Source organism: Peromyscus eremicus, chromosome 8a (genome assembly GCF_949786415.1).
Source record: "Peromyscus eremicus chromosome 8a, PerEre_H2_v1, whole genome shotgun sequence".
Taxonomy (NCBI): Eukaryota; Metazoa; Chordata; class Mammalia; order Rodentia; family Cricetidae; genus Peromyscus; species Peromyscus eremicus.
The window spans coordinates 66,903,391-66,917,193 of NC_081423.1; the positions used below are offsets into that span (position 1 = coordinate 66,903,391).

Below are 13,803 nucleotides of genomic sequence, written 5' to 3' on the forward strand. Positions count from 1 at the left end.
CAGGGGCTGTCGGTGATGAGGGCCAACTTGACAAGGCAGAGTATCCTTTTTCTGCAAAACACAAGGCAGAGTGAAACATCATGAGCACAAGTCCATCCCATGGAGGCATGGGGATCCATATTTAGGCCAATAAAGAAAATTTCTAGTTTTTGGTGTACATATAATTTTACTACTTAAAAAATTTATTTATTTTATATATATGGGTGTTTTGTCTGCATGTCTGTCTGAACACCAGAAGAGGGAACTAACCCCATACAGTTATAGACAGTTGTGAACAGCCATGTGGGTACTGAGAATTGGACCTGGGTCCTCTGGTAGAGCAGTCAGTGCTCTTAACCACTGAGTCATCTGTCCAGCCCCCAGTATCTTCATTCCTTAAATGTAAATCAGTTTGCTCCTCTCCCATTCCTGCTGCCCCATCCTTCCCTGGTGCCCCTCTGCTCTCACTTCACACGTGTCTGTGTGCTGCCCCACCCCCATCTCCTTGAAGACTACTATTAAAATTACCAAACTTCTAAGATGAGAGAGAGAGAGAGACAGAGACAGAGACACAGAGGGATGTTGATGGATTCTAAAGTTCATAATCATGTGACCCAAGAGACTGCGGCACACTGACAGGACGTGGCCTTAAAGTTTTTAACAGAAATTTGTAATGAAGCAAGTTTCCTTTTCAGACTTACTTATCTTAGAGCCAGACTTTCTTGGTTTCTTTTCCAAATCTGTGGTATATCAGCTGTGTGTTTTTCTGTAGATTACTCACCTCTCTGTGCTCAGTGCCTACATGTATAACAGGAATTAATAATGATGCCCACTTCAAAGGACCACTAGGAGAATTAAACAGATTAGTACTTAGGATAGTACTGGCTCATGGTAAGTGCTGTGTTAAGTGTAAAACACAATTCCTCTCATTTACATGTTTTTGTAAATCCCCAGTTTTTTAATTAAAAGTAATTTTATATTGAAACACAGACTTTACATGTTTACAGGCACCATGTAATATTTTAATCTGTATAACTGTATGATGTCCAAATCAGGGTCTGCATCTCTATCAGGCAATTTCTTGGTGGTGAAAACATTCATAATCCTTTCTTCTTACTCTGTTGAAATATACAGTTCATTACCATTGTCTTTACCTGCCCTACTGTGAAACAGGACATAATAAATATATCTCACTTAGAAGAGCACATTTTTCCTGGATAACCACCACCTATTCTTTGACTAGCTAATCACCCTTCAGTTCTCAGCTCAGTTTAGAGAAAAGTTCAAGCAACCAAATGGATGAACCTGCCTAAGTACTAGACTCATTAAATACAAATGTTAGTACTTCCAGGCCGTGGAATGCCAAGTATTCATCAGTGCTATATTTCAGTAAAGACTAAATCTTTAGTAACTCTGGTGAATATTAACTAACAATGTGAAGACATGTTGATGTGAGAAAGTACTATTAAGTACTAACAGCTAGGTACATAATGATAGAGAATTTTCAGTCTTAAGTATTAAATCTTGAGAATTTTAAGATCCATGTCTTCCTATAGTTTGTAAAATTTTTACTGCAACCACACATATTTTTGGTAAAAGAAAAACAACTTAATATAATTTTTTGAAAAAAATCATACTTCACATTTTTATCTTTTGTTTATTCTTTGATGATTTGACATGTGTATACATGGATCCTATCCACCACTAATTCCCCCTACCCCAGTGATAATCCCTCACATGCCCCTTCTCCAACCCTGTCATGTCTCTCCACCCCTCTCTCCTACTTTCTCCCCTACTCACCTGCCCTCCCCTACCCTCTCTACTCTCTTCCCACACCTCCTCACCCTCCCTCTGGTAACCCACTGACTCCATGAGTGCTTACCTGACAACCTTCTGACTGCTTTGGTGGCTCGACCCTAAGCAGATCTTGTGGAGAAAGGCATAATTGCAGTGAGTTCGTGAGTACGAGAGCCAAGACATCGTGCACCACATTCCTCCCCACGCTCTGGCTGTTATACTCTTGCTGTTCCTCTTCACAGGCCCCACATTTTTGGGAGTCTTTCTCAACACTTTGCAGCCACCACTTAAAATAGGAAAGTCCAACAGCAACACAGTGCCTGTCACATAGAAGGTGCTCAGTAAACCTTTACAAGACCTCTAACACTGATACAGCACCTGTCACATAGTAGGTGCTCAGTAAAGCTTTACAAGATCTCCACAAATGACACAGTGCCTGTCACATAGTAGGTGCTCAAAAAGCTTTACTGGATTGTTGTCTTGTCTCAGGGGAATGGGAAGAGGCAGAAACACATGTACGAGCATCAAAGGGAGAGACTTCCTAAGAAATGCAGAAAGTTTCCTGAATCCTCCAAATACTGGTGAGACTGGTGCTTCTCTCAGGAATGTAGCACCTTCTGAAGTCACTCCCCTCTACCCCAGACAGCCTGACAGCAGAGGTGCAGCCTGTGCTGGTGACTAAGGCCTGGTGGCCAGGGTCTGGAGATTGCTGATGAGCCCTTCAGCTGGGGCCCTCTGCTACCATTCTGAACCTGCACTCTGCATATCTGTCCACTTGTCTCTTGCATCCACAATCCAAAGTCTGCTCCCATTTCCCCAAGGTGACTTAGATACCACACTGGCAATATTGCTTCTTGGTGTATTGTCGTTGCAAAATGGCTCTGTGTCCCAGCTCGCCTTGGCTCTCCTGTTTCAGTAACACCCTAGTTCCAAGCATGCTCCCACTTTTGAACCCCAATACTTAGTGGTCTCCCTAAGAGTCTTAATCCTCATAGTGTCTGCAGAAGAGGCCAGCCTATCCACATAGACATATCTTCTGTTTCCTCCAGGAGTCTTTAATCTCTCCCAAGAGTCTACTGCCCACTAGTACCCTGTAGACAGTCGTAAGACTCAAGTTCCCACTTTCCAAGAGTTGACAACCTCTGGAAGAAAGGACCAGTATGAAGTCAGACTGCTGACAGGCTCTGCCCCACACTACTGGTTTAAGAGAGTCCTCTGTATACCCCAGTTTTTCTGTCTGTAACATGATGGCAATATGATGTAGTGTGAGACTCGCTCTAATTCTATCCTTTTAGAATAGTCTTCACCTTCTCTGAGGATGCCATGCTTACAGTAAGATTACAACTCACAGATCAACCATTCATTCATATCGACCATAATTCTGTGAACCAGAGGGGGTGGCTCTGATTACCTCAGTCAAATGGAGATGATCACTCTCGCTGATGTAGGCAGAGGCTCCTCCTTAGCACAGTGAGTTCCAACCTTCCTCAGAACTCTCTACCTACACATAATTGACAGCCTTCATCCTCAGCCTCCCTGATGCCACGTTACTGTCACTCATGTGCCACCTTGTTCCACCTCATGGGACAGTTGTTTCCATCACTGGCCCTGCATCAAGAGGCTAAGATCTCCTTGAGGGAAGGAGGAGGCTTTACTCCACCATCTCTGCCCTGACAAACAGCACATGAGTAGGAAGTTGACTGAATTGAAGTGCCCTGGAAAATGAGGTCCATGTGGATCAAGAGGTAAGACACAAGCCCTTGATGTGTGACCATGAAGCTGCATCACCCTGAGAGGTCATGAGAAAGACTGGGTGCTGTCAGTGAACCCAGAACACAAGACCTAGGGAGCTAGGTGACGAGGCTGAGGGCAGAATGAGGAGCAGAGACGAGGGAGTGTGGTCTGGGCTTTGGGAGAAGAGGAAAAACGAGGAAGGACAAACTTGTCCTTTGTGAAATGACCACGAAGGACCCCAGGATGCTGCCCTAACCCTCCCAGCATTTAACATGGAAGCACTGAAGAGGCCTGGTTCCCTCTTCATTCTTTTGTTTTCTGTCAGTGAGTGTGGATGCTGAAATGTGAGGTCTGGAGCAAGCTGACCGTGTGAGTCAGGGTAATTGAACTAAGATGAGTGAGACTGGGTCCATCATCCAGTTTCCCTCACTTGCCCTACTTTGAGTCTGACTCCAGCCTTGGTAGGCTGCATCTCCTACACAGGTCCCCAGAGGCTAGTAACATGAGGCAATTCCTAGGGACTTGTTGGAAAACACCCATATACTTGGGAGGGTTACACATTCTGTCTGGAGCACATACTCATCACTAGGTATTAATCCTTACTTGTGTACTAGAACACTCTTGGTCTAGGTCTCCCAAACTTGGTTTCATTTTCTGCCCCTCTTATCATTCCAATAAAATATCAGGAACCCCAACTCACATGCTCATTCTCTCTCTTTTCTATCCCTTCCTTGTTCTACGTAGGCTAAACCAACCCTTCTGAATGCTGCTGATCACATGGTATTTTTGTGTGTTAAGAGTCTGGAGTGGTTAGTGTCTTCTGTCTGTGGTCACAACCCATGTTTGTTCCAGAGATTCCAAACAACCTGGAAAGACTGACGTGAAGGCTCCACTGAGGTGTCCAGTGCAGCGAGTTCCTATCCACATCCCGTGCCAGCAGGTGTGAACACTGCATCCTTCCTCTCGGGTTCACAAACACACACACCACATCTCAGTCATTATCTTTGGTGTACCACTTCCCCCTCCAGCATGCACCCCACTTCTGCCCTCCAACTCCCTCCTTTCTCTTCCGTGATGTCACTGCTTGGGGAAGACAATCTGTGAGGAACTCCTCACTTTCGGCCAATTTCAGTTTCCTTCTTGATACCATGACATCATCTTTACTCAGGATATTTTGTTTTCCTCCCAGCACCCCACCTCTGTCCCAGGCCCCAGAGTCCCTATAAAGAGGGGTTCCTAGCTCAGATCAGCACAACACTCAGCCAGCTTCTGCAGCTTCTGGGCTCTGCAGTCTCAGCTCTGTTCCATCCTCTCCCCCAGCAACACCATGAAGCTGTGTGTGTCTGCTCTCTCTCTCCTGCTGGTCGTGGCTGCCTTCTGGGCTCCAGTGCTCTCAGCACCAAGTAAGTGGACCCTGCCATTGCTGCTCCCTTGGAGACCCAGTGGGTTCAGTTTTCCAGCCGGGACCAGACCAACAGTGGGGTTTGGTCAGGGGAGAAAAGGGAGCTGGAAGATTCCCGACTCTGCTGTTAACAGTAGAGACTACCAGACAGTCACCAATACTGACTCTCCTGTTTCCTTAGGAATTAACAGCAATAGTAGAAAATGGTGGCCTGGAAGACAGATACTGAATTGGCTTTCTCTTTGGTTTAAGCTTGTCTGTCTCTATGACTTGATTTCCCTACCCGAAACATGAAAGAATTGAGAGATGTTCTGAGACTCAATCCAGTTTCAATCTCCTAGAATTTTTTCTCCTTTTCGAGGACTGTCTTTTTAGAGTAAAAGTCTCATTCTGGGTGGAGGACCATGCATTCAAGGGACCATGTTGAGGGTCCTAGTAGTCCATAGGGAAGATCTAGAATGAACAGCAGGTTTGACCTTACCCTGGCTTTTTCTTCCAGTGGGCTCTGACCCTCCCACTTCCTGCTGCTTTTCTTACACCACATGGAACCTTCCTCGGAACTTTGTGACAGATTACTATGAGACCAGCAGCCTTTGCTCCAAGCCAGCAGTGGTGTAAGTACACACTGGGGTGAGGGCAAGACTCAGAAAGGGCCAGGTTCACAAGAAAAGGCTAAGAAAAGGGATTCAGTTCTAAGAGTTAAAGCTGTGCCAAAGAACAGTGAGGTCATGAGGTCACTTTTTGAGTTCTGATAGTGACTAGATGGTCATTAAAATTGGAGGGGGCCTCTTGGAGAGGAAGATATCCAGATCATGAAACCAGAAATAGTCAAAATGATCTACACTCTACATAGAAAGGCCATTTCATGGAGCGTTGAAAAATTGGAAGACATCATCATATTGATCATAAAGCCCACCATTTCCTAATATAGGGAAGCCCTGGGTCACAGCTACACACTCAGTGAACACAGTTTCAGGAAGTCTAGTGTCAAGGATATGCAGGAAGGATCCCCTCCACCGTGGTTGCCCATAGAAGCAATGCTCAACAGAGTGAGCTGCCTACCACAGGCCAAGGACAGTGCTAGATGTTCTCTAAGGTACCATGGGATTCTCATCTGTCCTCTCCTTCTACAGGTTCCTCACCAGAAAAGGCAAGCAAGTCTGTGCAGACCCCAGCCAGCCCTGGGTCAATGAGTATGTGAATGACTTGGAGCTGAACTGAGCTGCAAGAGGAACCACTTCAGGGAAGGCCTCCTGAGCTCTGTCGCTCCTCATTGAGAAGTGCCTTGCTCCTTCCATTCAGAATTCCTCTCTCCCTACTTAATCAAGTATTTATATAGAATTTGTTATTTTATTTGGTGTTATTTCTACTATTTATATTTAATTAAAGTACATGTGTCTCCCATGGAGATAGTCTACCATTACTGTTCCTCTGCTATTGTGGATATGACCATGCAGTTGATTTCATATACTTTCATAATAAATCTTACTTTAAAATATAGTTTGTGATTTTAAATTGATCTTCATTTGGGTTGAAATTGCCTGGTGCTATTATGGATAAAATACAGTTTGTAAAGGCAGTGAGAAAGAGTAAATACTGATAACTTAATGTGTCCTCTTGTCTACATGGACTCAAAACATCTCCTCATTGCTTCTAATGAGAATGGGAATAGCTGTATGAGGATGGGGACTGGTGCCTACAGTTTTATAGATTAAGAAACAGACACAGGGACAAGGGTTCTCTGAGGCTTGTAGATTTGCTTGGGAAGCATCAGGAAAACATGATCCAGAGGGACCATGTTGATCCTAAAGGTCATTAGATTGACATTCCAGAGGGAAACTGTGACTGGGACAACACAAGACAGAGGGAAGGGATGTGGTTCAGTCTTAAGGGGACTGCATTGTCTTATTATCACCGTGACATTAGAAGATCACTTTATCTTATTAGAGCTCAAGTTTTCTGACCTGTAAAGTGGGGTAATAGTACCCACAGTATTGGAATGTATAAAGCACCCCAGAAGGCTTATCTCCCTCTCTGAACACAAGCTTGTGTCCCAGGGACACAAGGATTTCTGAAGTTCATATTAGCTCATGGGTCAGCGACCTAAACCACAGAGTAAATGGGATGACAGAGTCCTAAATGTGTGTTTTGGCTGTAAAACATCATAGACCCAAGCCTTGACTACTTAATTCTCAGTCACACTCACTCCACCTAGGACAGAGAAAAATGTATAATTGAATGAACAGTAGTTCTGGTCAATGGTTCATAAACTGGCAGTGTGTTGGAACTGGGAAAGGACCCCTTAGGTCATCCAGTCTAACTCTCACTTTGTGGAAACTGAGGTTAAAGACTGAGAAATAACTTGCCAAAGGCCACTAGTGTGTGACAGAGCGGCACTGCAGCTGATGTCAACACCCAGGTCAATACTCTGTGCTGGGTATCTTTCCTAGTGACACACTTCTGTGGTCCCCAAAGGGATGATTCCCTGAGTAACATAGACAAAGAGAAGACGGCCCTGAAAGACATTTCAGCATTGCCTGGTGAATGAAAGTGTAATTAGACCCTCTTCTCTGAGCCAACAAGCACATTTCCTTCCTTGTCCCACCCACAGCCACTCCTGGCATCCAGGCTACTCCATAGCAAGGGACCTAGAGCAGGTCTGAGAGGATGGGACTAAGAAATGTTGGCTTCTGGTTTCCTTTGTGTAGATCTGAGCTATCCAATATGCTAGCTCCGGCCAGAGTGCCTACTTAAATTTCAATGAAATTCAACTAGAATAAAATTGAATTCTGCCTCTCAGTCACACTATTTACAAGCACTGAAGGATACCATGTAAAAAGGACTAGTGTAGAACCTGTCCAGAACCAGCCAGTCATTACAGAAAGCTCCGTTACATGGCACGTTCCCAGCAATCCTGATCTAAAGGAGAGTGATGGTCAGGAAAGTCAGGGTAGCCTCGAAGGTTATAGTATAGCTTGAGAGATACACAACTCCATTCTGAATGGATGGGACAGGAGAGAAAATGGATGGTCCTCAGAACTGAGACAGTGAGTGCAGTTCACTGTAGAAGACTGAACAAATGACTTCCCAATAGGACCACATCCCAAGCCCTAGAACCTGTCATTGTTACCACACAAGGAAGATGGCATTCTGCAGATAGGATTAAGCAAGAATCCTGGGGCACAGACCCAGTCAGGCCCCCTGTGTAGCCATGCACCCTGCTAAGGGAGGCAGAAGGAAACTGGAAGAAGGGGACTAGACAGCCATGTGACAACTGAAGGAGATGTCATGCTGCTGCCTCTGCAGAGGGCAATGGAGGCCGTGGGACAATGGTTGGAGAGATGGCCCCGAGGTGAATGGGACTTACTGCTCTTGCAGAAGCCCTGGATTTCATTCCCAGCACTCACATGACAGCTCACCGTCATCTCTGACTTCTTTTTTGGGGGGATCCAATGACTTCTCTTCAGACCTCCACAGGTAGCATATACATTATATACAGTGCATATATATATATATATATATATATATATATATATATATATATATATATATATGCAGGCAAACAGGGAATGTTTTTTAATCTTATTTTAAAAATGTAGATTTAGAAGCTAGGAAGGGTAAGGAAACTTTTTCTCCCCCAGGCTGATGAAACTAATTTTGGACTTCCGACTTCCCGGAAGTTCAGGGAATTAAATGTGTTTAGTTTCAAGACACCAAGATTGCCATGATTTGTGATACCAGTAACAGGAAGTGGGTACAATTGACAGCTGAAGAGTCACTCACTGACAGTGGTGGCCCCTACAGGTGCAGAAGAGAATGGAACATTCTAAAGTAAGCCAAACATCCCTATAAAGTTCTTTATAAGAAAGGCTTGTTATATCTGTGTGTGATTTATTTGGGAGCTGGGTGGTGGGCCCCCAAAGAGTAAAGAGTAAAAGAATAAACTAAAGACCCATTACATCTTTCCTCTTTCTTTTGTCAATTTAGCTAAGGGCTTATCAATCTTATTAACCTTTTCAAAGAACCAAATCCTTATTTAATTTGTGTTGTATATTGTTCTTTCAATGTCTGCTTCATTAATTTCTCCTCAAATCCTTATTATTTCTTGCCTGCTAGTGTGGTTTGGACTGACTGTTTTTTGATTTCAAGAGTCTTGGGATGTATTGTTCAGTTATTTATTTGCTACCTCTCAGCTTTTTAAGTACAGGCACTTCCTACTATAACTTTTCATCTATTTATTTATTTATTTATTTATTTATTTATTTATTTATTTATTTATTTAAAGTTTTTCCAGACAGGTTTTGGTTTGTGTGTGTGTGTGTGTGTGTGTGTAGTTTTGGTGCCTAGATCTTGCTCTGTAGACCAGGCTAGCCTCAAACTCACAGAGATCTACCTGTTCTGCCTCCCGATTGCTGGGATTGATGGCGTGAGCCACCACCGCCCAACACTATAACCTTTTCTATTAGGATGACCTTGGCTGCATCCCAGAGGTTCTAATAGAATATGTTTCTAGGGATTTTTTATTTTTTCACTGATGTCTTAGATCACCCACTGTTTGTTCAACATTTATTGTTTAGTCTCCAATATTTTTATGGTTTCTATACTTCCTCTTATTGTTGATTTCGAGTTTTATTGCATTATGGTCTGACCAGAAACAAAGATTTATCTCAATTTTTTTTGTATTTGTTGAAACTTAATTTCTGTCTTGTGAAGCAGTCGATGTTAGAAAAGGTTTCATGTCCTGCTAAGAAAAAATCCTATTCCCTCTCACCGGATCCAAATATATATAAGATAAGTGTGTCTAGTCACTCTCATAGTATATTTTAGCTTTGAACTTCCTTTGTTTTTAGTTTAGAAGACCCATGTAAGTATAAAATTGAAATGTTAAAGCCCCCGCCATTATTCTGTCAGGATTTATGTGCCTCTTTGTGTCTGTTATTGTGTGTTTTATGAAATTCAAGACCCAACATTTGGTGCATAGATATTACAAATATTATACCTTCTTGATGAATTATCCTTTTTATTAATGTGTACTGTCTCTTTTTAATCTCTTCTAGTTTCAAAGTTTATTTAATATAAGGCTAGCTATGCCTGCTTTTTAAGTTTTCCATTTGCTTGGTAGTTTGTTTTCTATCCATTGATAATACATTTCTGGTATCTTCTTTTTTACGAATGTGTATCTTGGAGATGACACATGGTTCTTGGTTTTTCATGCATCCCATTAGCCTGTATCTTTTGTGGTAAGTTAAGAGTATTTACTGTTATTTACAGAGAGGGGGTTCCTGTTTCCTAGAACTGAGTTAGGTGATTCTTTTGTTTTGTTTTGTTGGCTTATTGATGTTTCTATTCCTATCCTTCTGTTAATATTGAGGGTTTGCTGAGTTCATGTATTGGACAATGTTGTTTCTTTGATAGGTTCAATCTGTCTGTTTGTAGTGCTGATGAAGTGGACATTTTGATGTGTTTGCATGAAGAAGGACCATCTTTCTTCCTCCCTGGAAAGTATCCTACTAGAAACATTCTCTACTGCTGGGGTAGCTGTTACAGATTGCCTTAATTTGTATTTGTCTCAAAATGTATTTACTTTTCCAGAAATCTTGATAGACAGCTTGGGAAAGAATCTGTAATAATGGACCTTACATAAAATTTAAAAAACTTAAAATATACTCAACCAAAAGTAAGTATTCCCCCTAGCTGCATCCCCTACACATCCGACTCCCTTCCAGAGACTGACAGCTGTCACTCTTAGGAGTGCATTCAGACATTTGCAAACCCTCACAAAATGTCAGCAACCAGGACAATATAAGCAACAAGAAGTGAACAGTCACCTGGGTCTTAGCTTTGCTTTCTCGAATTTGTCCTGAAGTGGATCAGCTTTCACCCACAGCCCTCTGTGATAAAATTTAATTCAGACATAAGCTTTGAAAATGTTACCTTTTCTTCCCTTTATTCAATTCACTAAATAAGAGTTACTAGAAACATCCTTGGTAAATTTCACAAGACTGTCTTACTTCAGGAGATGCCCATGCATTTTGTACTCACCAACTTTGATATAAAAAAATTCTAAAGTTACTCTTTCCACAGTTGAATCCAGCTCCCCATCTGCATTTCTTCGTGTGGCAGACAATTTCATCTGGCTGACAAGATAAACATGGTGGCTTCCTGGTTCTTTTCCCTATTGAGAACGATCTCTTGCCTGTCTTTCTTTCCTTCTCCTACTCCTCCCACACAAGCCTGGACTCCACCGGTATCTGATGAGAGGCCTCACAGCACTTTGGGACACTGGATCAGCTCTGCTGATCTGTCAGTTACTTTACATGTCCTCTGAGGTCATGGTGCTGCTCTGCCCCTCTTGCCCACTCAAGCCCCTCTGAACAAGCATGGTCCCAGCTATGACAACTAGGGACAAGAAAAGGCCTAAACAAGCCACCATCAGTGATGAGAAGTAATAAGCAAGTGCTATAATAACAGTAAGATCGAGGACTCTGGAGGTCTACCTGGAAACTCACTCTTTAGAAGGTGTTCAGATCAGACTGTAATCTATCCTAAATTCTCCATACTGTGTAAAACAATTGTTTTTCAGACTGTGAACTGCCCTGAGAAACTCCATTTCTAGGAAAAGTGGCTTTTGACTCTATTTTGAGAATGAAGAATGACTGTGCACCTGGATGGGCACATGAATGGTGCCACCTGTCTGGCACCACCCACCCAACACAGGCGAAAAAGTTGATTTACTTTAAAGAGTATAAATGGTGACACTCTATAAATTTATCAGTTTAATTGCGACTCTATGGGGCACATGATATATACCATATTTGAATGCCAAGACCAAGAATTTACAGGACACATTAGACCAATGAAAGAGTGTAATTCCTCATTGGAAACCATAAAATGGGGGGCATATAGCACTGTGAAAGCCCCACCTACTTGTTATGTGAGCTCTTGGTTTGCGTGTCAAGGATCAACAGACAGAGAATTCAGGACTGTTCCAGGGTTTCAGGATGGCTCCTTATCTGCTGTTGATATAGCTGACTCTACTGTCATTGGTTTATCTTCTTGATCCCCCACCTGGACCTGCCATCTATCTGTCCTCCATCCTTCATCCCAGCTTGGTCCTGCTCTGTGCTTCTGCAGCTAAACTCAACTCTGCAGCTTTGATTTCAAGCAGCTGACCTGAAGTGGCCTGACTTACAGTTACCTCAGTTTCTCCAGATTCTCCCTACACCCTGGTTTATTATCTTATCAATGTAGATTCTACTTACATTCCTCTGTTTCTCTGCTCCTCAGGACTTCAGAAACCTCTTGAATTCTGCTGTGGCCTATTAACACTTTACAGCCATTTCTGTAATACATGTATATATGTATGCATGTGTTTATAGATAGAGAGATGGATTTACTGGGTTTTGTATATTATGCTATTTGACAGTGAATATTAGTAATTAATGTTGAATTAAAAAACCTGTGTTTGCCTTGACCAGGGTTACCAAGGAAAGTGCCTGGACAGTGGCTTCCATTAAAACTTGTGTGTCTTGAGCCAAGTGCTGGTGGCACATGCTTTCAATCCCATCATTTGGGATTCAAAGGCTGGAGGATCTCTGAGTTTGAAGCTAGCCTGGACTACAGAGCAAGTTCTAGGAAAACCAGGGCTGCAAAGATAAACCATATCTAGGAAATAAGCCCAAAACAATGCTGTTTCTTGTGAATTATGGTTATTCCATAAATTGTGACATTATAAACAAACACAAATGAATTTGCCTATATTTCTGACACAGCATGCATATCTCAGAGGGGAGAGAGTTACAGGCACCCAGGCGTGTCTACTCAATCTGAAGGAAGGACTGGAAACACATGGAGCAATGCATGTAACCAAAGAAATCCCCATCAATTCCTGAGAAGTAACCGTACAAAGTGAAATAACTTCAAAGTCAGCAACAGGAGGACTGGGGCATTCCCGAAGCTGCTGGTGCTTTGCCATTATAGCTCGTTCTCTGAGAGTCTCTAATTGGGACAGCAAGAGGCAGGCACTCACAGGAGACCATTTCCTAAATATTACACCCCCAGTAGCACAGACACTGAGAGCAACAATTAATAAATGGGACCTCCTGAGACCGAAAAGCTTCTGTAAGGCAAAGGACACGGTCAATAAGACAAAACGACAGCCCACAGAATGGGAAAAGATCTTCAACAACCCCACATCTGACAGAGGGCTGATCTCCAAATTATAAAGAATTCAGGAAACTAGACATCAAAATACGGAACAATCCAATAAAAAAAATGAGCCAAATGCTCTAGTTCAACCTTCCTAAGATGAAGTGAAATGAGGAAAAAATGAAGCCAGCCCCATTTCCTCATCAAGTGTTCATTGGGAGAGCTAAAGCACGCACGGGAGACATAACCTACAGAGGACAGGCAGTTAGTAAATACACAGAAAATATGGAAAGAAAGTCAGCCCCACACACCTATGTTCTACAACCACTGATGACGTAAGCGAGGTAGACAAACATCAAAGGCCGCTTAAGGGTCAGGGTCTAATTTCCATAGAGAACATTGTGCGAGGGCTTCTGCCAGGCCTGGCAGTGATACTTAGACCCCTGAAACCTGCATGGTGGAAAAAAAAAAAAACCACAGTTGTCCTCAGACCTCCACTGGTACTCCAAACCACTACTGCTCTCTCTCTCTCTCTCTCTCTCTCTCTCTCTCTCTCTCTCTCTCTCTCACACACACACACACACACACACACACACACACATACAACACACATACACACACACACAGAGAATAAAAAATAAATGTAAACTAAAAAAATGGTGAATTGGAACTATGCACTCAATGACAGCTAATGAGTATTTTTGTTCGAGTCTACTATGAATTTATGTATTCTTACATGTTTG

General features: G+C 42.7%; 1 protein-coding gene across 2 annotated transcripts; it reads left to right on the plus strand.

Moving 5' to 3' along the window:
• The first annotated feature begins 4,708 nt into the window (after positions 1–4,708).
• LOC131916278 (C-C motif chemokine 4-like) lies at positions 4,709–6,191 on the plus strand. 2 transcript variants are annotated; one of them, XM_059269587.1, is made up of 3 exons: positions 4,709–4,913; positions 5,412–5,526; positions 6,046–6,191. In XM_059269587.1, exons 1-3 carry the CDS (start codon positions 4,838–4,840, stop codon positions 6,131–6,133), a joined length of 279 nt encoding a protein of 92 aa, XP_059125570.1. In that variant the 5' UTR covers positions 4,709–4,837; the 3' UTR covers positions 6,134–6,191. The 2 variants fall into 2 exon arrangements, with proteins under 2 accessions (XP_059125570.1, XP_059125571.1); XM_059269588.1 differs by having other exon boundaries at positions 6,058–6,191.
• The last annotated feature ends 7,612 nt before the right edge of the window (positions 6,192–13,803 follow it).

What these genes read in the sequence shown, in the direction of transcription:
- LOC131916278 (XM_059269587.1), top strand. Translation starts at nt 4,838, where the DNA reads ATGAAGCTGTGTGTGTCTGCTCTCTCTCTCCTGCTGGTCGTGGCTGCC. An exon ending in TCCAGTGCTCTCAGCACCAA is followed by an intron (nt 4,914 to 5,411) that starts GTAAGTGGACCC and finishes TTTTTCTTCCAG; the next exon opens with TGGGCTCTGACCCTCCCACT. An exon ending in TGCTCCAAGCCAGCAGTGGT is followed by an intron (nt 5,527 to 6,045) that starts GTAAGTACACAC and finishes CTCCTTCTACAG; the next exon opens with GTTCCTCACCAGAAAAGGCA.